General features: G+C 31.6%; 1 protein-coding gene across 4 annotated transcripts in view; it reads right to left on the bottom strand.

Annotated features, from left to right (window-relative positions):
* The window catches only part of LOC135139885 (zinc finger protein rotund-like), a 296,081-nt gene that overhangs the window by 8,445 nt on the left and 261,779 nt on the right, over window positions 1-25,857 (bottom strand). For all 4 annotated transcript variants that reach the window (XM_064070240.1, XM_064070237.1, XM_064070238.1 and 1 more), the window contains one exon: window positions 53-288. In XM_064070240.1, the coding sequence (XP_063926310.1) occupies window positions 53-288 (236 nt within the window). The remainder of the gene's footprint in view (window positions 1-52; window positions 289-25,857) is intronic.

The following is a 25,857-nucleotide window of genomic DNA, read 5'->3' as shown; positions in this document are numbered from 1 at the left end:
CGAAACAACGGTAATTCGGCGTCCAGTCGCGTCCTTCGATCGCAGTACTCACTTGTAGGGTTTATCGCCGGTGTGTGTACGAATGTGCTGTTGTAGATGGCTGAGTTGGGTGAACTTCCTTTGGCAGATTTCACAACGGTACGGTTTGATGCCTAAATGGATCCTAGTGTGTTGGGATAAATAGGAACTGTTTGCGAACGCCTTACAACACTGGGAACACTTGTACGGTTTGGCTTCGCGCATGTGAGCCTGGGTGTGAAGTTGCAGCTCGGCCTTCGACCCGAAAACCTGGAAAAAAAAAGACTTTTTGAGCGACCCTGGTACACATAGATTTCGAACGACCCTCGTAGAGAGACGCGTTCGTCGGATGGCGGCACTCGCGCGGAGTGACCTCGACGCCGCTTGCAGAAATTCGGGATTCGCGTGTCATTTGTTCGGCGATTTGCATGGCTACGTTTCACTTTTTGCGCGTTTGATTAACGCCGTCTGTTCACGGAATGGTTTTACTTTCGTCGGCAATAAAGGCGCTGCTTTTTTGGCGAGCGGTCGCGTGCGGAGCGACAGTAAGGGCGATGATCACGTGACCCACGCATTAATTACGCGATTATGGGAAGCCGTTCCGTGATGCGGAGTTTTAAAGTTTGGGGGTATTGTTGTGAAATCGGTTTTGCGGATGACGTTCATGAGGTTTTGCACTTTGTTATAAATTGTTGTCTGTATTTCGTTGTAAAAGTTTATTTTTGTCACTGGTGCTTTCATAAATTGAATTAATGGATGCGGGGGATTTTTTAAAAGTTCTTGTAAAAGATGTTAGATTTTAAATTATCGAATTGTTTCAACTTCCCGAGCGCAAGCAAAGTCCATCGGGCGAGTCGCTAATTTTATGTTTTTTTTTCGACGTTTCATGATCCTAGAGTACGAATAAATATGTCCCTCGTTTCCGTCTGTTTGGATTTTCATTAGACAGATAATCTCCGAAACTACTACACGGATTGTTGTCAAATTTTATATGTGTAATAGAATCATCGTACAGAAATGTTAACCAAATCTTGGCCAATTGTCCCCACCAACAATAGTATGACGTCAATTATTTAAATTTTATAAAATAAGATACTCCTATACATGTGGTTTATGAATCCGAGCTGACACTTTCGCGTGGACATCGACATTTTTGGAAGAAAATCAAGGAAACATTTTCCAATTTAACTTTGAAACTGCAAACCCGAAGTACAAATAAATTTCTTAAATTTTACATAATTACATACTCATGCATATATGGTTCATGAATCCGTGCTGAGTTTTTACCCGAAACGTCCAGATTTTTGAAAAAAAAAAATGAAATTGTATAACATAACATTTTACAAATAACTTGCAAAACTTAGTGGTCTGAAATTATCAACGCTTTAAGGTTATAGGAAGAATTTTTGATTCAACGAATTTTCGATTTTTGGAATTTCCGAATTTTCGACTTTTCAAATTTTTCAATTTTCAAAATTTCGAATTTTCAATATTTCCATTTTTTCAATTTTCAATATTCGAATTTTTATTTATTACTATTATTTTTAATTTCGATTTCTCGATTTTTCAACTTTTCGATTTTAGAATTTCAATTTTTCGTTTTTTTTTTAAATATTTCATTCATTGAATTTTCGAGTTTTCGATTTTCGTTTTATTTCCTTTTCGATTTCTCGATTTTTCGTTCTTCAATTTTTTTAATTCTCGATTGTTCGAATTTTCAATTTTTGATTTTTTGAATTTCCGATTTTTCAGTTTTTTCATTCTTCTCATTTTTTTTACTTTCAAACTTTCTTTTTTTTACTTTTCGATGTTTTTTGATTTCTCTAGCTCTCGATTTTCAATACTCGAATTTCTACTTTTCAATTTTTCGACTTTAGATTTTTCATTTTTTACATTCTTCAGCTTTTAGACTTTTCAATTTTTTTACTTTTCGATTTCTGCAATTTGCAATTTGTCGATTTTTTTTTTACAGGAAAGTTTTTTTATTTTTTCGATTTTCTATTACTTCGTTTTTCCATTTTTCAACTTTTCGATATTTTGTTTTTTTTATATTATATTCTATAATCTTGGATTTTTCGATTATTCGAAATCTCAATTTTTGAATTTTTGATTTTAGAATTTTCGGTTTACCGGTTCTTTGATTTTCGTTTTTTTGGGTGTATGTATTTCATTCGCCGAATTTTCAATTTTTTCTACAGTAGCGGTCATTTCTACGGAACCACTCGATAAAAAGTCAAGTTGGTAGCCCTGTCATCTAGTACTTTACGCCGAACGCGGTTGGTAGCGGTAGTTGACATGGCAATCGAAACTAGCACAACACGAATGTTTCGGTTACCCTCAGCTATGCCGCACTGTATCCCGTGCAGACTGTATGTTCTGTTCATCTATTTATTAAAATAAAATATCTGCATTGACAATGGGGCGATCTAACTTGTCAAATTTTTGACACATATGTTTTCCCCCAGAAACCCGTCAAGGTCACTTACACCAAACAAATTTTGAAAATTTACACTAGGGAGTGGTTCTATAGAAAAGATCGCGACTTTATATTCCAATTTTCATTTTATTTCTTTTCCAACTTCTCGATTTTTCAGTTCAATTTTTAAAATTTTCGATTTTTCGAATTTTCAATTTTTGATTTTTTGAATATCCGATTTTTTAATTTTTTCATTCCTCAAAATTTTTTTACTTTAAAATTTTATTTTTTTTACTTTTCGATTTTCAATTTTTACACTTTTCAGCTTTTAGACTTTTCAATTTTTTTACTTTTCGATTGCTGGAATTTCCAATTTTTCCATTCTAAAGTTTTGTGATTTTTCTATTTTTTTCTACTTTTCGATTTTCTGATTTTTCGTATTTTTTGCAATATTTCATTCATCGAATTTTCGATTTTGTCGATATTCGAATTTTCATTTCATTTCCTTTTCAATTTCTCGATTTTTCAGTTCTTCAATTTTTTAAATTTCGATTTTTCAATTTCCAATTTTTGATTTTTTGAACTAGCGATTTTTCAATTTTTTCATTCTTCTCAATTTTTTTTCATTTCTCGGGCTCTCGATTTTCGATACTCGAATTTCTACTTTTCGATTTTTCAACTTTTATACTCTTCGGCTTTTAGACTTTTCAATTTTTTTATTTTTCGTATTCTTGAATTTCCAATTTTTTCATTCTTAAACTTTTTGATTTTTCTAGTTCTTCGATTTTAAAATTTTCAATTTTTGGATTATTCGAAATTTCGACTTTTTGATATTAGAATTTTCATTTCATTTCCTTTTCGATTTCTCGATTTTTCAGTTCTTCAATTTTTCAAATTTCTATTTTTCGAATTTTCAATTTTATATTTTTTGAATTTTTTCATTCTTCTCAATTTTTTTACTTTTAAATTTTCTTCTTTTTTTACTTTTCGATTTTTTTTTTCATTCCTCGAGCTCTCGATTTTCGATACTCGAATTTATACTTTTCGATTTTTCGGTTTTTGATTTTTCAAATTTTCGATTTTTCAATTTTTACACTCTTCAGCTTTTGGACTTTTAAATTTTTGCTTTTCGTTTGCTCGAATTTTCAATTTTTTCATTTTGTTTTTTGATTTTTCTATTTTTTTACTTTTCGATTTGTCGATATTTTTTGACTTTCCGGAAAATTTCTCAATTTTTTCAATTTTTGATTGTTTCATTTTTTCAATTTTTCCATTTTTCAACTTTTCGTTTTTCTATATTTCGTTTTTTCTATATTTTGATTCTTGGATTTTTTGATTATTCGAAATCTCGATTTATGAATTTTTGATTTTCGAATTTTCGGTTTTCCGATTTAGTTCGGATTTTCGTTTTTTTGAAATATGTCATTTATTGAATTTTCGATTTTTCTATATTCGAATTTTCATTTTATTTTCTTTTCTTTTTGATTTATCGATTTTTCAGTTTTTCAGTTTTTTAAATTTCGATTTTTCGAATTTCCAATTTTATATTTTTTGAATTTTTTCATTCTTCTCAATGCTTTTACTTCCAAATTTTCTTTTTTTTTTACTTTTCGATTTATTTTCATTCCTCGAGCCTTCGATTTTCGATATTCGCATTTCTACTTTTCGATTTTTCGGTTTTTGATTTTTCAATTTTTACACTCTTCAGCTTTTTTAGACTTTTCAATTTCTTTTGCTTTTCGTTTGCTCGAATTTTCAATTTTTCATTTCTGTTTTTTGATTTTTTTATTTTGTTACTTTTCGATTCTCTATATTTCGATTCTTGGATTTTTTGATTTTCGAATTTTCGGTTTTCCGGTTTAGTTTGGATTTTCATTTTTTTGAAACATTTCATTTATTGAATTTTCGATTTCTCGATTTTTCAGTTCTTCAATTTTTTAATTTTTCCATTTTTAAGCTTTTTGATTTTTCTATTTTTTTACTTTTCGATTTGTAGATTTTTTTTTGACTTTTCGGAAGATTTTTCTATTTATTGGATTTTTCCATTTTTCGATGTTGTTATTTACGCTACTGGTTTTTACTTTGTAGAATTTATCACGAAACAAAAATCACAAAATCAAATTTTATAATTTTTTAAGGGAATTGTGTCGAAATAACCAATTTTTTTCACTAGTACGTGTAACACTATTCAACTTCGTGTAATGTTGGTTGCATAAGCGAGTCCCAAATTTAAAACCAATCATAATACTTTGATCGAAAAAATGACATTCTAATAACAACACGTGTATTAATGTAGAATAATTTAAAATTAATAAATATACCAAAAATAGAATTCATTTTCTTATTAAATTAGTCATAAAAATATATAATTTATGACAAAAAGTGGATCATAAATAAAACTTGATTATTACTTAGATGAATAAATTTCCTGTGTTGTGTTACCTGTTGCTACTTTATTTAATTAATTATGTAACAATATAATTTAGACTGTTTAGTAAAGTGTTTTTCACACTTGTGAGAAATAAACAACTTTTCGTGCTCATCGTAGTGTTGTTCAAGTACAAACTTTTGTCTACATACTTCTCGGTAATGAGTTGCCTTACCGCACTTGTAGAGCAGGCTAGATTACCGCACTCATTTATCATCATTAATAAGTTGCACAAATTAACTCCTTTTTTATCTAATTTAAATAATTTTAAACAAGTTCTGAGGTCACACATAAATTTTTGTACGATACACGTGTGCTAACATATTATTACCATACTCGCGTGATAATAGTATATTATAACTCAGCTAATGATTCGTTGTGCAGAAATTTGGCACTCGTATGGTAATAGTACTTTTACCTCACCTAAAACGTGTGTAACTACTGGCGTACGAAAAATTAACGAGGCGGTGACCGAGGCCGAAAATTGGAGGGCGCTAAAGGCACTTTAAGATTGGAAAAATGAGTTCGCAAGGTTAGATTCAACTCCAAGAAAATCAAATGTCAGGATCAAAATTTCCGTGACCAACTTCAGGTTTTTCCAAGAGTCTTCATAAGAATAATTTTTGCGATGATTTATTTTTTATTGTTGTTTATCCACTTATTTTTACATCAGTCATTAGCAACAAAGTAGTTTGAGTCCATTAAAGGAATTGTAGCTCGCTGCGCTCGCTTCGCTTCCAAGGTCACGTCCATGAACACATCCCATAAAAAATGACGCAACGTCTCGATTTCTTCACACAATAAATCCGACCGATTGTCAGATCTGCGGCGTTCGTAGGTTGATTTCACTTGATTCGAGCTTCTGGCTGCCGTACGTAAGTCGGTTGCGGCAATAAAATTTGCACAGCCTTCTCCGCTCGAGAACAGTTATCCGGCATTTTAATAGAGCAGAGTAGGTTAGACACCTGTATTTGTCGATTTTTTATCAGCGCCAACACACATTCAAATCGTCCCGATCTGGGCATTTTCGTAACTGTTTTTCTCATTTCGGAAAATCTAAACAGCGGTGGAAAAGTCGTCCGCGTCGCAATCCCATGCCCACGTCCGCGCGAAATAATGGAATAAATTCACACGTTTAAACCAGAACCTCCAAGGCTACACAATTTCGCCTCTTATCACAAGATGCGCCGATAAGCGTCCACAAATCACGCTTTTGACAGTGGGAACGGCGGCGGTGTCGCATTCACTTGACAAGTGACGGACGCCGCCGCCTCTGATCCGCGAATTCTTCGCCGAATTGCGACCCTGACGCCGCGATCGCTTCCGTAAACAGCTTCGCGTTCATCGATTGCTGTCACTTCTTCGCGGAAGTGTCAACTTCGAGTATCGGTAGGCGACGACGAGGAAAAAACGCCTGATTCTAATTTAATTTGGCGTCACGCTCCCTTGCTTGTTAATGACACAAATTTTATCCGGCGCAAACTAATTACATGGTCCGAATGTAAGTGGGAAAATTTCATACGTATTACTATTATTATTATTATTACGTATTGCGCGGGTCGGTGAACAAAGACTCCATCGACCAGTCGCCGCGACCTTCAAAATTCAATAGCATGGTCATGTTCAATGTTTAACACCTACCTATGTAGGTATATAGCGACTACCTGCCATGTCTACACACGTCCACTCAAAAGCCATAAAAAAACGCACGATACATGTAGGAAATGCAACGATTCGTGTAAATCGAGGTAGCCTTGGATGGTGCATTGATCACTGGATGTCACACGATTCGGAGAATCCATGGCCTACTGGATCGGTGAAATATTTCGTGGATTATGTAACTCGTACTGTGTGTATATATACAACCACATCGTGAATTAAAAGTTTCGGGCTTGTGTAACCTCGAAGGAGACGTTTGATGGACAGGTTGAGAGAAAAATACTTTCGGGTTTTGTGTGTGTGTGTGTGTGTGTGTTGTGTATGTGTGCGTGGCCCGGAGGTACGAGCCGGACGCGAACTCGGAGTGATTAGTCGAGAATGATGTGTAATCTTGGAGATGGAAATTTTCAAGGTTCGGAACACGGGAAATTTTTGGGGAGGTTTTTAGCTTATGACGTTTGGTGTAAATACAACACGTGAGCAGTTTTTACATGGCAGATCATCTTTTCTTATAGAACCATAATTTTTTTTCTTCCGAATTTATTAATTAATGTTTAAAACAATGAATATATTGACTTTTCGTATTGACGAATTACGACCCCCTATAAATCCAGCTGCCTCCGCAACCAATATTTCCTCTTAGTTGCGATAGAACAGACGTGACAATGAGGCCTTGAAATTGGTAATCGTATTTGAAGGGTGCCTACTGATTTATGACAGTGGTAACGGGTTCTTTCAGAAAGTTTTTCTATTGGGTAAAAAGGTAGTTATTTGTGATTGGTTAATTTGTATATACATTGTGTTTTGTTACAATGGGTAGTCGAAAATTAATTTTGTGTTTTACCATTTTTATATGTGATTTTTTTTAAATTTATATCTATTGTACACCCGGGTGTTACAAATAAATAATGTCTCGCTTATTAGCGAATACAATTGCAAAATAAAATCATCGTTATATTTAACATACGTGTTACATTACAATGTCATGAACTTGATGCACAATTTGAGAATAGTCTTGTATTTTAACATACGTTTGTATAATTTATAGCAAATTGTTTGACAGGTCTGCCAGAATTGCCAACTGAAGTTTGATGTCAGGGTCCGTTTTTATTAATTTTTTGCCGCTATAAACAAGTTGAAAAATATTGACGATTTATTTAATGTATGGTACTAAAATCCGATTAATGTCGCATCTGGCAAACGTTCAAATTCTGAATTAAAACATAACTTTTGGAATATGATTTAATTTTAGTGATTTTTTTTTTTAAATAACTGTCTTAAATGATTCTTGTTTTTTTTTCAAATTACAAAATACTTATAATGAAGATTACAGCTTGCAGTTTAATCAAAATTAACTGAAGACTGACCTGAATAAAACATTTTCTTTCGTCTGTGTTGATTTTATTAGACAATCTCCGCAACTACTGGACTGATTGTTATCAAATCCTAAATTTGTGATTTATGAATCCCCTTCCATTTATTTAATTTGCAGGTCATGCAAAATCAAATTTCGTAAATAAATTCTCTTTATTTGACTCAATAAAATATAAAGTGCTACAAAAACTGAATCTTGTTTTTTAGTGCTACTTTTTTCTACTGACGATTTTATTGGAAGAATCATTTCCGAAATTATTCGACTGATTTTTATTATCAAATTTTGGGTGTATTTTAGGGATAGGTAGAACGCTAACCAAAATTTGTCTGATCATTCTCACTGACACCTTGATGACGTCGTGTCAAAATTTTGATTGATAAATATTTATAAAATAGTTTTCTTCTATATTTGTGGTTTATTAAAGGTTTATTATATTGTTAGGAAAAAAATTCAGAAAATTGTTACTTCGTCTTACTCACATGACAATTTGGTATTTATCATTTGAACTTCAAAAGACGCGTGATTCCTTAACATACTTAAGTTTTCATTAATTCTTGTCGAACTTGGTTTTAAATTTGCTACCAAAAACGTAGTTAAAAAAATTGGTCCACGGTTATTTGGACAGAACTTTGGTCCAATCCCGATTTTTTTTAAATTATAAAATTTTAATTTTTTATAGCCTCTAAATATTAAAAAATATGGATAAGAGTCATGGTTTAAGATTGGCGTAGCGCTTATATACTACTACATAAGGAGTTTTTGCGAAAATCTAAATGCCTAGGGTAGAAAAGCAAGGCAGATTCATAAACCACAAATACAGCAGTATGTTATTTTGTAAAATTGAAATGATGTTTCATAGCAAAAATTTGAGGGGACGTCATCAAATGATTGGTGGGGATGATTGCCCAAGTTTTGGTTACATTCATTACCACAGTAACTAGTAATAAAACTTTAATTTTCAGTTACAATGTACAAAAATATGGCGAAGTTGTTTTTGTAATAATTTGATAAAATTACATTTGACAACAATGTTTGCCTGATATAAAGCGAAGGTACAAATCAGTAAAAATCGAGTACCTAAGCAGTTAAAAATGTTTGACGTATCAAAAATTGTCAAATATTTAAAAACCCTACGTTTAAAATGTTCGCAGTTAATTTGAGCCCCTGGTGTTTTATTTCCGGATAAATTTAAAGGAATCTGGTGTTTTGTTGCTGGATGAACTTGAAAAGTATTTTGAGCTTTTGGTGTTTTATTTTTTATGAATTTGAAAAAGTCTTCAGTGCCGCAGTGTTTTTTTTTTATTCTGGAAACTCTTGGATACCCATGGTTATCATTTTAGTAACCCATGGAGATTTTTTTTGCAAATTATTTAAAACACCCACCCTCTCTTTTCTTAGTCATGTACCAAAAAAAGTCATTTACCAAAATCGGTCTTTTTTTAGAAGATACTAGCCCCGCCCACCCACCCTCTCGTTTCTTAAAGGGTATGTGATTTGCCAAAATTGATATTAGATTAGCAGGTACTAACTCCACCCACCCGCCCTCTCTTTTCTTAGAAGGTATCTCAATTGTCAAAATCAGTTTTATCTTAGCAGGTACGAGCCCCGCCCACCCATCCTCTCTTTTCTTAGCAGGATCTCATTTGCCAAAATTAGTCTTATACTAGCAGGTACTAGCCCCACCCACCCACCCTCTCGTTTCTTAGAGGGTATGTCATTTGCCAATATCCGTCTTATCCTTGCTAGTAGCTGCTAAGATAAAACTGATTTTGGCAAATGACATAGCTTCTAAGAAAGAAGAGGGTGGGTGGGCGGGGCTAGTAGCTGCTAAGATTATACTGATTTGGCAGATAACATACCTTCTAAGAAAAGAGAGGGTGGGTGGGCGGGACTAGTATCTGCCAAGATAAAACTAATTTGAACAGGTACTTGGGCGTCCACCCGTCCACCCGCCCTCTCTTCTCTTAGAGGGTATCTCATTTGCCAAAATCAGTCCTATCTTGGCAGAACTAGCCCCGCCCACCCACCCTCTCTTTTCTTAGAGGGATTTCGTTTTCCAAAATCAGTCTTATGGCAGCAGGTACCAGCCCCATCCACCCACCCTCTCCTTTCTTAGAGAGTATGTAATTTGCCAATACATATCAGTCTTATCTTGCTAGTAGCTGCTAAGATAAAACTGATTTTGGCAGATGATATACCTTCTAAGAAAAGAGAGGGTGGGTGGGCGGGACTAGTAGCTCCTAAGATAAAACTGATTTTAGCAGGTACTAGCGCGCCCACCCGTCCACCCGCCCTCTCTTCTCTTAGAGGGTATCTCATTTGCCAAATAAATTCTTATCTTGGCCACTACTAGCCCCGCCCACCCACCTTCTCTTTTCTTACAGGATATGTCATTGCCGAATTCAGTTTTATCTTAGCAAGTACTGATGACAGGCAGGAATTTTGAACATCTTCTGTGGTGTTTAGTTGGTTATGAATTTCTCTTTTGTTGGTTTTGTTTTTGTTTATAATTCATAAATGTTTTATTAAAATTGTTGGTTATTGTTCTAAAAAAAAGGTTGATTTCAGTCACCATCGTTACGAAGAAATCAGAAAGCAAGCCGGAGGTATTCATGCTTTAGGTGCGTCCAGTGTTGGCAATTTTACTTTTATAAAATTACGTTTTTTTTTCGTAATCTACATCGTAAAGAATTTTTTTATTATTTTTTTGGGACTCCCGAAACCCCCGTACATAACGTACTGAAGAATTAATCCGTCATTTTCCAGACACCCAGTATATAAAATTGGACAATTTGTCCAGTGCTTTTTGAGATTATCTGTCTAACAAAAATTTTGATATATTAATTTTTGGAAAAAAATCAAAATTATGTTCTTTGGAAAAAAAAATCAAAATTATACAACGTTTTTATAATTTAACCTTATAATATAAAGTTAATATTATATTTAAAATATTTTGTGACCAGTGCAGTGGAAAAATGTCTTTTTTTTTGTAATTTCTACATTAGAAATTTTCAGAGTTAAGGCTGGCGTCTGGTTCGGTTTAGCCCTATACTAAATACATTGAAAACATCGTCGCGGTTTCCGGAGTTGCATTTTAAAAATATGAGATATATCGCTTTAAAAAAATTATATTTCGAATTAACAAACTTCAGTCCAGGGGACCTCGATATTTATATTCATATCTGGTATGCAGTTTTTACAAAAAAAAAATTATAAAGTTGAACAACTTTTACATCACATTTTAACCGGCACATTGATGCATTTTTTGACGAAGTGCTGAAGTTTTTTGCATTCTGAGATAGGAGGTCCCCTGGGGAAAAGTGTCAGCTTTCTTTTGATACCATTTATAATATTAAAAAATCCACGACTGAGGTAAATAACTCGCGAAAAGTCAAAATCTATTGAAACGAGAAATCGGCATTAAACGAGCTGTGATGCGGTAGCAGAATGCAGGTTTACTTAGATTCTGACTTGGTTGGAGATTTCAGTATTTTAAAAATGCAATTCCGGAAACTACGACGATGTTTTCAATGTATTTAGTTTTGGGAGAAACCGAACCAGACGCCACCCTTAATACAATATGTAAGAGGAAGTATTGTATAGAATTCATCGGACAAATTACTTGTAACATTTTCTTGACGTCATCTCTAAATTCTACAATAGTAAATATAATTTAAATTTTTTAACCTTATACCCTATCCAAAAATTGATAAAGTTATCGTAAAATTTTGTCAGATTTATCTCATCTAACATATTAATAATATTTTGTCTATAATTGTGATTTATCAATGCATTATTTTTTTTTACTATAGAGGTTATCACAAAAAAGTAAAATTCGCGAAATCAAGTGTTACAGTTTTTCACTGAAATAAATGATTTGCTGGACTATACAAATTTTTTTATAAATTACAGTGTTTTTAATTGTAAAAACATCACGCTAATATTACATGATTTTTTTTAATAACAACACCTTATACATTTTTTTTAAACAGTGATTTTTAAAATCATAAAATAATAATTGATTTAAAAAAGTTTTCGAGGTATTGTGAAAACATCAAATTTAGTCTACTTTCCAAAAATCAATACATTTTTTATTTACAAATCCAAAGATTAAAATTTTTAAGTAACATTCTATTGACACCAAGATTAAGAAATTGTAATCTGGATATTATTCCGCGAGTTAGCCACGCTTTGACAGCTTGAGCAACAAAGTCGTGTGTCACACTTGTCAGGTGCTCACTAGCATAAAATCGCATTTGAAGGTTAAGTTAATCCAGTTGAGTCTGAAGCACACAGCTTAAAATATAATTGTGTCTAAGGTTGTTTACGACATACGAAGCAGGAAGTGGAGCATCCACCATTTCTTCCTTAAAAATGACTCAGCCTATATGTCATTCTATTAATAAACATAAAGAGTAGCTCGCTGCGCCCGTCTGTCAATAAATTCCTCCTTTTGACCGCAATAACCCTATAATTAAAAATATTCAAATATTTATAGTTAATAATTACACGTGTTGGCGCACCGATTACTAATTAGAACAAATATCGCAGTTTAATCAGCTTATTCGAATTTAAAATTCAAATTCAAGGTAGCTCCGAAATATCCGAAAGAATTAATGACGACAAAGAACAATCGCAGACACATCGGTAATCCAATTAGGAAAATCCCGCCCCGTCCGCCGTCCCCCATCCACCCCCGGCCCGCCGCCGCCGTTTCGATCGCCTCGAATTCGATTTGCCTCACTTCGAAGGCGATTTCCAAAGTTTCTGCATGGCCTGCTTCGGAGTGTCTAAAATCGATTTCAAGGCCGCCTCTTTTTAATTTCAATCCGACGTAGATCAAGTCGCCGCCCGTCAATCACTCGCTATTTTTGTTGTTATATTTCGATAAATAATAATTAATGGAGCCTGTCTGAGCGCAGTAATTCCGGCGCAACCTCCGCCACTGGCCTCCTCTATGTGCTTTCGTTTCGGAACCCTACGCAGCGCCCCTCGCAGGCGGCGTCGTTGCACTTGGACAGTCGAACGTTCCGTCTTTTTTTGGTTATTTTCGTTTCTCTCTTCTCATAGCCTACTCATTATATCAGTTCGGATTTCGGCAAACATCTGACCTTGATGCGGGAAAGAGGACTGACGGGTGACCTAGCCACGATAGAACTCGAAACTAGTTCCTTGTTGCGCTCCGATCTTCATTTGTTCGAACGGTTGGCAATCGTGACCGAACGAAAAACACGAAAATTGTTATTGCAGACGATTACGACACCCCATTAATTCCGTCGAAACGGCAGCCGATATTAATACGTTGTTTATTATTATTTTTTTAAACTATATAGTCATTGTATATAATATATCTATAAGTTATGGTAAAATTTTTGGCAATATGGATTATAACTCTGCTCATGTGACAATCATATGACATCAAATTATAGCACTAAAGTTGAAACAAATCGTTTTTTTAATGTGAAACGAATTGTAAATGGTTATAAATTGTGTTTTAGCTCATATTTGCCGATAAAAGTGTACATAATTTGATTTAACGACCACACAGAAAGTGTAATTTGTAAATGAAAGGAACGGAAAACAAAACATTTCGAGGCTTCGAATAAAAGACCTTAATTTTATAAAACTGTAGAAACCCAAATCGTAAACATAAACAAAAGCAATTAAATTTATTTGTTACATTATTATAACTTTAAAAGAATTCGTGGAAGTCGTTTGTTGTTCTGAAAATATTTAATTATTGTTGCTAGGGTAACAGTAATTTGTAGTACCTTGTAGACTGATCTATAATATACAGTGTGAACTAGAAAAAAGTAGCACACACTAAAATTATCTTCAACTGTACAGTACAGACGTAACGTATGTATTAATAAAATTAATAAAATTGAATCTTAATATACAGAGTGTTTATAAAAAAATTCTAAAATACATCCTACAAATTTCAAATATCAATTTTGAAATTTTTCAAATGGAACACCTGTATTTTGTTACTGCATCTTACTTTGTTTTTATTCTTTTTACTTCCCGAGCGTAAGCAAAGGAAGTATTGTAATCGAGTCCGTCGGCCGACTCTCTACTTTTACGTTTTCTCGATCTTTCATGACCCCTAGAAGACGAAGAAATAGGTCTCCCATTTCCGTCTGTCTGTCCGTCTGTCCGTCTGTCCGTCCGTCTGTCCGTCTGTCCGTCCGTCTGTCCGTCTGTCCGTCCGTCTGTCCGTCTGTCCGTCCGTCTGTCCGTCTGTTGTCCCGGATTTTTATTAGACAGATAATCTCCGAAAGTACTCGACCGATTGTTGTGAAATTTTGTACTTATATTAAGAATATCATGTAGATGGTAAAACGCTAACCAAAATTTGTCTAATCATCCCCACCACTAATGCGATGACGTCACTTCAAAATTGTACATAGTAAATGGGTTTTCAATTGTATAAAATAACATAGTCCTACACATGTAGTTTACAACTCCGAATCGACTTTTCACCCGAAACGTCCAGATTTTTGGAAAAAAAATCAAAATTATAAAACAACATTTTGAAATTTAATTTTTAATCTGCTAACCAGAATGCTTTGAAATGTTGCAGATGTTTTAAGGCTATAAAGAGCATCATAAATCTTTAGTCAAAAAATATTTGCTTACCCCCTCCAAAAACTTGATGACGTCAGCTCAAAAGTTTGTGGAATAAATCATATCTAAAATGTACAAAATATGATGAGTCTGTACTTGTGATCTATCACTCCATTCATATTTTTTGGATTTGCATATACAGGGTGACTCAAAAAAATTAATGAATGCGTAAATATATTTTATTGATTTAATCAGGAACTACAAAACCGAATGCTCTGAAATCTTGCAGATGTTTTAAGGTCATAAAGAGCATAATAAATGTTTAGTCAAAATATATTTGCTTATCCCCTCCAAAAACTTGATGACGTCAGCTCGAAAGTTTGCCGAATAAATCTTATCTAAACTGTACAAAATATGATGAGTCTGTACTTGTAATTTATCACTCCATTCATATTTTTTGGATTTGCATATACAGGGTGACTCAAAAAAATTAATGAATGCGTAAATTTATTTTTTCGATTTAATCATGAACTGCAAAACCGAATGCTTTGAAATCTTGCAGATGTTTTAAGGTTATAAAGAGCATAATAAATGTTTAGTCAAAATACATTTGCTTATCCCCTCCAAAAAATTGATGACGTCAGCTCGAAAGTTTGCCGAATAAATCATATCTAAAATGTACAAAATATGATGAGTCTGTACTTGTGATCTATCACTCCATTCATATTTTTTGGATTTGCATATACAGGGTGACTCAAAAAAATTAATGAATGCGTAAATTTATTTTACTGATTTACTCAGAAACAACAAAACCGAATTCTTTGAAATCCACTGCGAAAAAAAAAACATAATAGGCATGCAGTCGTCACGTTTCCGACAGCGAGGGAAGTACTGTCGAAACTCTTTAGACCAATTTTTTCGATATGTTGTGGCGTGTCTAGAGAAAAATGAAAAGAGGATAAAAACCGTAGTAAGATCCAGGAATAAAAGGTCTTCTTCAATATTTGAAAATTATATTTAAATTTTTTATCAACACTCTGTATATTAAAGCTCATTTTTTTATACTACAACAAATCACATATTTATTACGTTTATTTATCTCTATGTACAATATTATATGAGACATGTTAAAAATAACCTTGCGGCATGAAGTCTACGATAGGCCAATCAGAATTTGTAAAAAATATATGGGGTGTTCCAATTAAAAACCCTAAGTCGCTAAGTTGAAGTAGTACACTCTGTACATTGAAAATATTTTTTTATTCTACAATATGCGACAGCTGTTTGACATTTTGGAGCAAAACTCAAGTAAAATATGCATAGCAACGAGCAATTTTTATTGAGTTTAGATTATACAGGGTGAGTCACTGAGCGCTGTCCTCGATATCTCATTAATTATTAAAGATATGAAAAAAAAGTCAAAGGCCAAACTTATATTGGTTATTTGAGTAATATAAACTAAATTGTTTTTAACTATACAGAATGTTCTTTTTTTTTACTAGAATACTGATATATTTTTACAAGCTCTGATCTCGACATAGGCTTTATAAGCGTGTTTTATTTTTGAAATTTCAATGCGATGTTGCCACGTTACTCCGATTTTATTAAAAAATCCTGTGGTACTTTTACTCCACGAAATATTGTAATACAGATTTTAAAAATAACCTTGATGCTTTTTTTTAGAATAAAGAAAATTGGTATAATTTGGCAACGTGGCATGCGAATTTCAAAAATAAACCACGGTTTCAAAAGTCTAGCTAATGAGAATAGAAAAATATACAGGATATTCTATTTAAAAAAACTAAGTTGTGTCTTATATCTCAAAAACGAAACACTCTGTATATTTGAAAATGATTCTAATCTATTTTTTTTCTATTTGCAACTGGGATATCGAGAAGTGCGCTGTGTATATCCCTACATACTGTCTATTTCTTAAGAAAAAATCATGCGATATTAAAAACATTGTTTGATTTAGGTCACATCTTGTCACATGAGCCCAGCATAGTGGAATTATATGCCAGAAAATATCAAAAATTTACTGTAATTTGTCCATGTGACATTATGTTTCAATAAACACCAAATTATTTTATATTAGATAAATAATAAATAACAACAGTTGAGCTAGAATGTTTTAATTTGCACGACTTCGCCTGAAGAAGACTTGTGTGCCGAAACACATCACTGTACAAATAAAAATATTGTAAGTCATTTATGTTGTTTGTGGTGGAGCTTAAATAAAATGTGCGAAATTCATAACATCCATTAAAAATGAATAACATTTATTAATGCGAAAACAATAAAAATTAAATAATGAGTACTTACATTATCCATCAGATACTCCGTCTAGAGTAAGACACAAATACAAACTCATTAAAATATACCTAGTAGTAGCAGTAATAAATTGAAATTTAATATTGTGTCTCAGACTATTAACACGCAATATCTCGCTTATTAGCGTAGATTAAGATAACGACAGGTTGAATATTATGCACCGGAGGCGGAGATATTGTTGCCGCCCCCGATCCATCAATGGTTAAAAGTATCCTTCAAACGAACCCAGCCATCGACCACCCTGTATAGTCACTATAACCCACGTTTTTGGAAATCCCGCTCTGCGGTTTGCCCATTTCGCGTAGCGACGCTTTCGTGTTTTACATTTTTCCACTACACGTGTTCCCCCACCCCGAAATTCCAGCCCGGAAGTCGGAGAGCGTCGAAATCGCAGCAGGCCGGGCGATTCATGGCCGTCCAGATCCAGTCAGCGCTTCCTGCGCTGACGTCGGCGAAAAATTCCTGAGCGGCTCTCGGACACGTCAGAGCGTCGATTTTCGGAAAGTCGCGCCAAATTCGGCCGAAAAAGGTCAAGATCACATCCTCAAATTTATTACTGTCAAGCGAAAAATGGCCGCCGCCGTTATAATTAATTTGATTGATAAGTTAACTACCAGTTATTTTAAATGGTCGTGTCTAACCAGTTTTTAGAAGCGGCACAAATCGAGGAAACGTTTTTTTAAAGGAGTTCGCCAACATTAATTTGTATTAGCGAATTCACGAAACGAGAAGACCCTTCACCTTGCGCTAGCGGTCTTCGGTTCGTGTAACTTTCAAAAAATGCAAGGTGTCGGTTACGTGCGAGGAAAAACGCCGGGTTTGGTAATAAATGTGCGACTTGGCTGCGGGCGGTGTGGTTTTGGTAGATTAGAAGTTAGAATTTGATTTTTGTAACGTTCAAAAATGTGGCGTTACTATTTTTTGATGGTTACGCCGAAAATGGATCGGGTTCTTCACGGCTACCCAGCTTCCTCTAAAGCTGTAACGCATAGTTACGTTTGTAACATTCAAATAATTGATGGTTACACGATACAATAAGTGATTAAAGTAACGTTCAAAATACAAAAATCCATTGAACCCGAAAACCCCGATTTACGTTTGTAACTTCTAAACATTTTGAGTGTTGCAATAAATTTCGGTTTTTCGGGGCCATTGTGTAAATTCAAAGCTATTAAAACCTCTCACGTTATTAAAAAATACATAAATTTGGTTATTCGATTTCGGGATTAAAAAGTACACACAATGTTGTCTCAAATGTGGCGTTAAACGTTGATGCTTTGTCTTGTTACAATCAGAGGCGGAAAATCAGAAAATACAATCAATTATTTTGTCACTGTTAAACAAAGACTTGAAAACATGTCGGCATTAGTGTCAATATAAGATTCATTATTGAGAAATGTTGCGGCAAATAATCTCCTGATTGATTATTTACACAAGAATAATTCTTAACAAAAACAAATCGGAGATTGAGTAATAAAATTATTTAATGCTTGCGTTTCTGATAATGAAAACTACTCAAAATACTACAGATTCATCTGGAAGATATTTTACTTGCATATAATCCAACAAAACTAAATTAATTAAGCGACCGAAGTGGTGCTATTATGTGGCAAAAACTTCGGAGTCTGATCGATTCTCGTCCCATTAACACTGCAAATGCAGTGACCCTCAAACAGCGCTAAAATTAAGTCGCCAATGAATTATTAATTAAGTTCTTTTTTGTTACGTAATTTCGACACAAACCTGCGACGTTTTCTCCACATTAGTTCGATGTTAAAGTCGTATTGGTAAATTAATACCGATGTGGGAGTTTGCATTAAAATTGACGTAAGGCGGCAATATATGTTAATACTTAGAAATAAACTGTCATAAAATGTGTTAAGTAGACGTCTAATATGTAAAATAAATAAGTTGACCAAAATTCGGTGTACCGCAAACAGTACGAAAATGTATTAAAACGTGTTTGTTTCCAATTTATTAGACACGAAATTAATTAATTACGTGGACGTTTTTTTGCTTGATTAACTGTAACGTTTTTATTTAATTAGGCAATTTAAATCCTGTAAGTGATGTTTCAACAAATAATTTGAAGTTTAGTTAGAACAAATTGTTCCAATTATAATTGTTGTTCTGGGAACACTAAACGAGTGAATTTAAATATTAATACTAAACATTATTGCAGCTTATAAGAGACTTATTAACTTAATTATGCGATTAATTGGTCGTGTAATCAAATTCTATAAATTAAATCCTTACGATCATGCACCATTACACATTCAATACGGCAGTAATTTTTAATTGGTTTTCGATAAACTTGTCCTAAATTAATAAATTACTCTTTTGTAAATATATTTTAATTGAGTGAAAAATTGAATAAATGATTTCTGCTATTGTTCATTAAAAATACTTTGAGTAAACATATTCCACTGAGAAAAACAACTGTTAGTGGTCTTTTTAACTCTTTTGACAATTAATTAATCAAAGTGACATTTTTATTTCTTGTTCTAATCATTTTTCTAATTAATTGAGCTTGATAATTAAGTGCTAAATGTTTAGATACAAGTGTTCTAATGTTCTAATTAATCGGAATTACTAGTTCTAATTAGAAAATTTACTCTAAAAATGGTATTCATTTAAGTCACTTAACACTGGAATCCAATAACGCGTGTATTTTTTAATTACGCTATTGTTGTTGATTAAACATCAAATCAATAGCTCGAGTACCGAAAAGTTCGTGTCAAAGCCTCGTTTTTGATCAAATTTTAATTAATATTTTTCCATCAATTATCTAATTAATGTTATTGTAATTTCGATTAGGTCGAGTGTCTGTTCGTAGCCGTCATCCACGTCGATTTATTAATAAACTCCCGATGTTCAATAATCGACCAGTTATAAATTTTAAATTAATTTAAGTTAAAGTAGTTCGTAATGTCTTAGGTGGTCATCTTAACAGCTTTTTAAGTTCGCCCGCGAAGAAAAAAACCAATTAAATTCAATCAATCGAGTTCAAATTAACGGTCCGCGTTGTGCGAAAATTTGCATCGAGCCAACTCGTCGGCTTTTAACTCCGTTTATTTTAATTGTGTTGTAATTGTTCGACAGAGAAATTGATTTAGCTGAAATTAATTCATAACGATAGTTCAAACACCATTTACATTAATTGGAGCGATACATCTAATAAAATCATTGTCGTCGTGCACCTCATTAAATTAACATTAAGCGGCATTAACCGTAATTTTAATGAAAGCGAGATTGATGGGGAAAAATTTACATTCAGTCACATACTCACACATTAAATTGCGTCAAATTTAAATGAAATTAGTCGAGGTCGTTAATTGATTTTTAAATTGTGTCGAATTTACATCTTGAGTGGATTTTTATCAAGCGGCTATCGGATTTTTCGGTATGATGTGTCGACGGAAACCCTTAATTAATTCATAATTGGTGTAGGGTGGATGGCAATTTGCATTAAATTAACGGTTCGGGCCTGTCGGAAGGGGGTTTGGTGGTTCGCAAGTTTGCGGGTTAGGATTTGATTAAGGGTATTGAATTAGCGGTTACGTTCGAGCGGTTGGGTTCGAATTTCGACGGCTATAACGAAAATTAGAACGAATTACAAGTAATTAGGACACCACAATAATTACTAAGTTGGATTTAGTTACTAATTATTTACACCACTGGAATCGCAAGATAATTCCTACCCATTTCGCTATGTTTCTTGTAGTCATTTATTAACAGAATATAGTAGATAATGTAGTTCTAATTAATCTCATTTTAATCAATATTAATTACATAAACTCGTTATAACTAAGTTCTAAAATATCTTAAACTAATCGACGTTGTTTTGACGACACTGCGATTATTATAATTCCAAATTTCATGAATTTATTACGGAACATAAAAAATTCAGTTTTTATAATCTTTTTAACCAATTAATTACTTATCAAAATGTCAAAGTACACAGATACAGTAATTTATGACCATTATCAATTTATTTCTTTTTGTAATTAATTAAAACTAAAATCTAAAAATTCTTATGAATATGTAATTGTAAACATCTCAATTTGCAGTTCTAAAAACCTCGAATGGATCAACGTTGTAATAATTAGGTATAATTGGTCTAATTTTAACAAGGTTGACAGCGTTATTATATGACATATTTCCACTAGGTACAAAATTAAAAAATTGAAGGCAACAATTTATTTGTACTTATTGTTCATTTTGTTAAATTAATTAATTAGAACAAACTTCTCTCCCGATAATTAGAATTTTTAGAACAAAAATTGTAGATTATAGAATTTTTAAAATTTAGTTGAAATAAAAACCAAATAGCATTAACTAATTAATCTCGACGGTAATAATTTAACTTTTTGTAAATTTGCGTGTGGAAGCATTATTAAGTACTTTTTAATTGAATTTTGAATTTCTAATTAATTTGGTCACTAATAATGTAGTGATGTAATTTTTTCTTTCTTTGTACCGCAACAATTTGGTTAATGGTGGATATATCCAGATGTGGTAAAAATCAAGTTTAACGACAAATTGTTTCAAATTTAGTTGTTAATATTGTTGTTGTAAATTTTGTACTTGTAAATTTTTTAAACAAATTTACTTACAAGTATAAAAATCGTCCGTCCTTTTACTAATTAATCTGGACACAAATAATTTAGAACTTTTTGTTTGTTTGATTTTTAAGGCAACAATTCGGTTAGCGGCAGAGCTTAGCAAATAAAAATTGTCACTTTAAATTAATTAATTAATTAATTAATTAATTTAAAGTGACTAATTGTTTCAGATTCAGCTAAAAAAAACTACTTGAAATAAATTAAGGACCTTATAAAATTGTTATTGCTGTTAAGTTTTGAATTTCTAATTTTCCTGAACAAATTTACTTAGAAATAAAAATCGTCCTTTTACTAATTAGTCTGGACACTAATTATTTAGAATTTTTTGTTTGTTTGCTTGTTAATACTATAATTTGGTCAGTGGTGGAGATATCCAGATGTTGTAAAAATCAAGTTTAATGAGAAATTGAAACTGTTTATGCTGTAAATTTTGAATTTCTAATTTTCCTGAACAAATTTACTTACAAAAAAAATCGTCCTTTTACTAATTAATCTGGACACAAATAATTTAGAACTTTTTGTTTGTTTGATTTTTAAGGCAATAATTCGGTTAGCGGCGAAGCTTAACAAATAAAAATTGTCACTTTAAATTAATTAATTCATTAAAAGTGATTAATTGTTTCAGATTTAGTTAAAAAAACTAGTTGAAATAAATTAAGGACCTTGTAAAATTGTTATTGCTGTAAGTTTTGAATTTCTAATTTTCGTGAACAAATTTACTTAGAAATAAAAATCGTCCTTTTACTAATTAGTCTGGACACTAATTATTTAGAATTTTTTGTTTGTTTGCTTGTTAACACGATAATTTGGTCAGTGGTGGAGATATCCAGATGTGGTAAAATCAAGTTTAATGACAAATTGTGTAACATTTAGTTTTAAAAAATTAATGTTGCTACTTGAAATAAATAAAGTACTTTTTAAAATTGTTATTGCTATAAGCTTTGAACTTCTAATTTTCCTGAACAAATTTACTTAGAAATAAAAATCGTCCTTTTACTAATTAATCTGGACACTAATTATTTAGAATTTTTTGTTTGTTTACTTGTTAATACTATAATTTGGTCAGTGGTGGAGATATCCAGATGTGGTAAAATCAAGTTTAATGACAAATTGTGTAACATTTAGTTTTAAAAAATTAATGTTACTACTTGAAATAAATAAAGTACTTTTTAAAATTGTTATTGCTATAAGCTTTGAATTTCTAATTTTCCTGAATAAATTTACTTAGAAACAAAAATCGTCCTTTTACTAATTAATCTGGACACTAATTATTTAGAATTTTTTGTTTGTTTGCTTGTTAATACTATAATTTTGTCAGTGGTGAAGATATCCAGATGTGGTAAAATCAAGTTTAATGACAAATTGTGTAACATTTAGTTTTAAAAAATTTATGTTACTATTTGAAATAAATAAAGTACTTTTTAAAATTGTTATTGCTATAAGCTATGAACTTCTAATTTTCCTGAACAAATTTACTTAGAAATAAAAATCGTCCTTTTACTAATTAATCTGGACACTAATTATTTAGAATGTTTTGTTTGTTTGCTTGTTAATACTATAATTTGGTCAGTGGTGGAGATATCCAGATGTGGTAAAATCAAGTTTAATGACAAATTGTGTAACATTTAGTTTAAAAAATTTATGTTACTACTTGAAATAAATAAAGTACTTTTTAAAATTTTTATTGTTGTAAATTTTTAAATTCTAATTCTCCTAAACAAATTTATTATACTTATAAATAAAAATCGTCCTTTCAATTATTATTAATTTGGACAGCAATAATTTAGAATTTTTTGTTTATTTGTGAAAAGAATAATTTGATTAATGGTGGAGATATCCAGATGTTGTAAAAATCAAGTTTAATGACAAATTGTAACTGTTTCTGCTGAAAACTTTGAATTTCTAATTTTCCTGAACAAATTTACTTACAAAAAAAATCGTCCTTTTACTAATTAATCTGAACACTAATGATTTGGAATTTTTTGTTTGTTTATTTGTTTGTTTATACCATAATTTTGTTAGTGGTGGAGATATATCCAGATGTGGTAAAATCAAGTTTAATGACAAATTGTCTAACATTTAGTTTAAAAAATTAATGGTACTACTTGAAATAAATAAAGCACTTTTTAAAATTTTTATTGCTGTAAATTTTTAAATTCTAATTCTCTTAAACAAATTTATTTTACTTACAAATAAAAATCGCCCTTTCGATTATCAATTTGGACAGCAATAATTTAGAATTTTTTGTTTATTTGTGAAAAGAATAATTTGATTAATGGTGGAGATATCCAGATGTTGTAAAAATCAAGTTTAATGACAAATTGAAACTGCTTCTGCTGTAAATTTTGAATTTCTGATTGTCATGAACAAATTTACTTACAAATAAAAACATCCTTTTACTGATTAATCTGGACACTAATAATTTGGAATTTTTTGTTTGTTTATTTGTTTGTTTGTTAATACCATAATTTGGTTAGTGGTGGAGATATCCAAATGTGGTAAAAATCAAGTTTAATGACAAATTGTCAAACATTTAGTTTAAAAAATTAATGGTACTACTTGAAATAAATAAAGTACTTTTTAAAATTTTTATTGCTGTAAATTTTTAAATTCTAATTCTCCTGAACAAATTTATTTTACTTACAAATAAAAATCGTGCTTTCAATTATTAATTTGGACAGCAATAATTTAAAATTTTTTGTTTGTTTGTGAAAACAATAATCTGATTAATGGTGGAGATATCCAGATGTTGTAAAAATCAAGTTTAATGACAAATTGTAACTGTTTCTGCTGTAAATTTTGAATTTCTAATTTTCCTGAACAAGTTTACTTACAAAAAAAATCGTCCTTTTACTAATTGATCTGAACACTAATGATTTGGAATTTTTTGTTTGTTTATTTGTTTGTTTGTTAATACCATAATTTGGTTAGTGGTGGAGATATCCAGATGTGGTAAAAATCAAGTTTAATGACAAATTGTTTAACATTTAGTTTAAAAAATTAATGTTACTACTTGAAATAAATAAAGTACTTTTTAAAATTGTTATTGCCGTAAATTTTTAAATTCTAATTTTCTTGAACAAATTTATTTTACTTACAAATAAAAATCGTCCTTTCAATTATTAATTTGGACAGCAATAATTTAAAATTTTTTGTTTGTTTGTGAAAACAATAATCTGATTAATAGTGGAGATATCCAGATGTTGTAAAAATCAAGTTTAATGACAAATTGTAACTGTTTCTGCTGTAAATTTTGAATTTCTAATTTTCCTGAACAAGTTTACTTACAAAAAAAAAATCGTCCGTTTACTAATTAATCTGTACACTAATAATTTGGAATTTTTTGTTTGTTTGTTTGTTAATACCATAATTTGGTTAGTGGTGGAGATATCCAGACGTGGTAAAAAACCAGTTTAATGACAAATTGTCTTAATATTTAGTTTAAAAAAATAATATACTACTTCAAATAGATAAAATACTTTTTAAAATTATTATTGCTGTAAATTTTGAATTTCTAATTTTCCTGAACAAATTAATTTTACTTATAAATAAAAGTCCTTTTACTTCTTAAGCTGGACAATTTAAAATTATTTGTTTGTTTGCTTGTTAAGGCAATAACTCGGTTAGGGGTGGAGATCTCCAGATGTGATAAAAATCAAGTTTAATTACAAATTGCTTCAGATTTACTTTTAAAAAAATAATACTTGAAATAAATTAAGCACTTTTTCAATTTCTATTTGCTACGAATTTTGAATTTCTAATTTTTCTGAACAAATTCACGTAGGGCAATAATTAAAGTTTTTTTCTTTAACAAACAGTAAGTTGCGTTTTGGTGGAGATATCGAGATGCGGTAAAAAAAATTTAATGACAAATTCACAAAGAGATCTTGCTGTCTCTGATTTTGCTTATTGGTCGAGATATGGGTGTGTGTAAAAATCAGGTTTAATGACATCCTAAGTATAACTTATTAATACTGGGCAATACAAAAATAACCAGTACTTCCAGTTTTTGAGAAAGAGATGTATTAAAATAAAAAATTGAAAGTGTAGCTCGTGCCGCTATACAACTTGTCATTTAATTTAGCTTTTACTCAATGTATTAATCAGTAATTTAGTTAATTGACGTAAATTCAAATAAAAACTGCATAAAATGTTTAATTATAAGCGACCAATTTAATTACAGATTCACTTGTTTCTAATTAATCCAATTGGATAGCACAGTCGAAACAATATTGAAAGCAAACTGATCTAAAATAAGTGGTTTCTGTCAAAAGCTTGCACTTATTATCAACACACAAAGGCAGAAAATTACAAGCAACTAATTTTCTCCTCAGTTACATAGCCATCAAAATATCCAACTCGAAATTAAGCGTAAGCTTCTACATCAGTATTAATTTATCAAAGTAACAATAGCACATTGTTACACTAACATCAAACT

Source organism: Zophobas morio, unplaced genomic scaffold (genome assembly GCF_036711695.1).
Source record: "Zophobas morio isolate AGI-343-1 ecotype UQ-CSIRO unplaced genomic scaffold, CSIRO_AGI_Zmor_V1 ptg000038l, whole genome shotgun sequence".
NCBI lineage: Eukaryota > Metazoa > Arthropoda > Insecta > Coleoptera > Tenebrionidae > Zophobas > Zophobas morio.
Note: the sequence above shows the minus strand (reverse complement) of the source record. Positions and strands in the feature narration are given on the sequence as shown.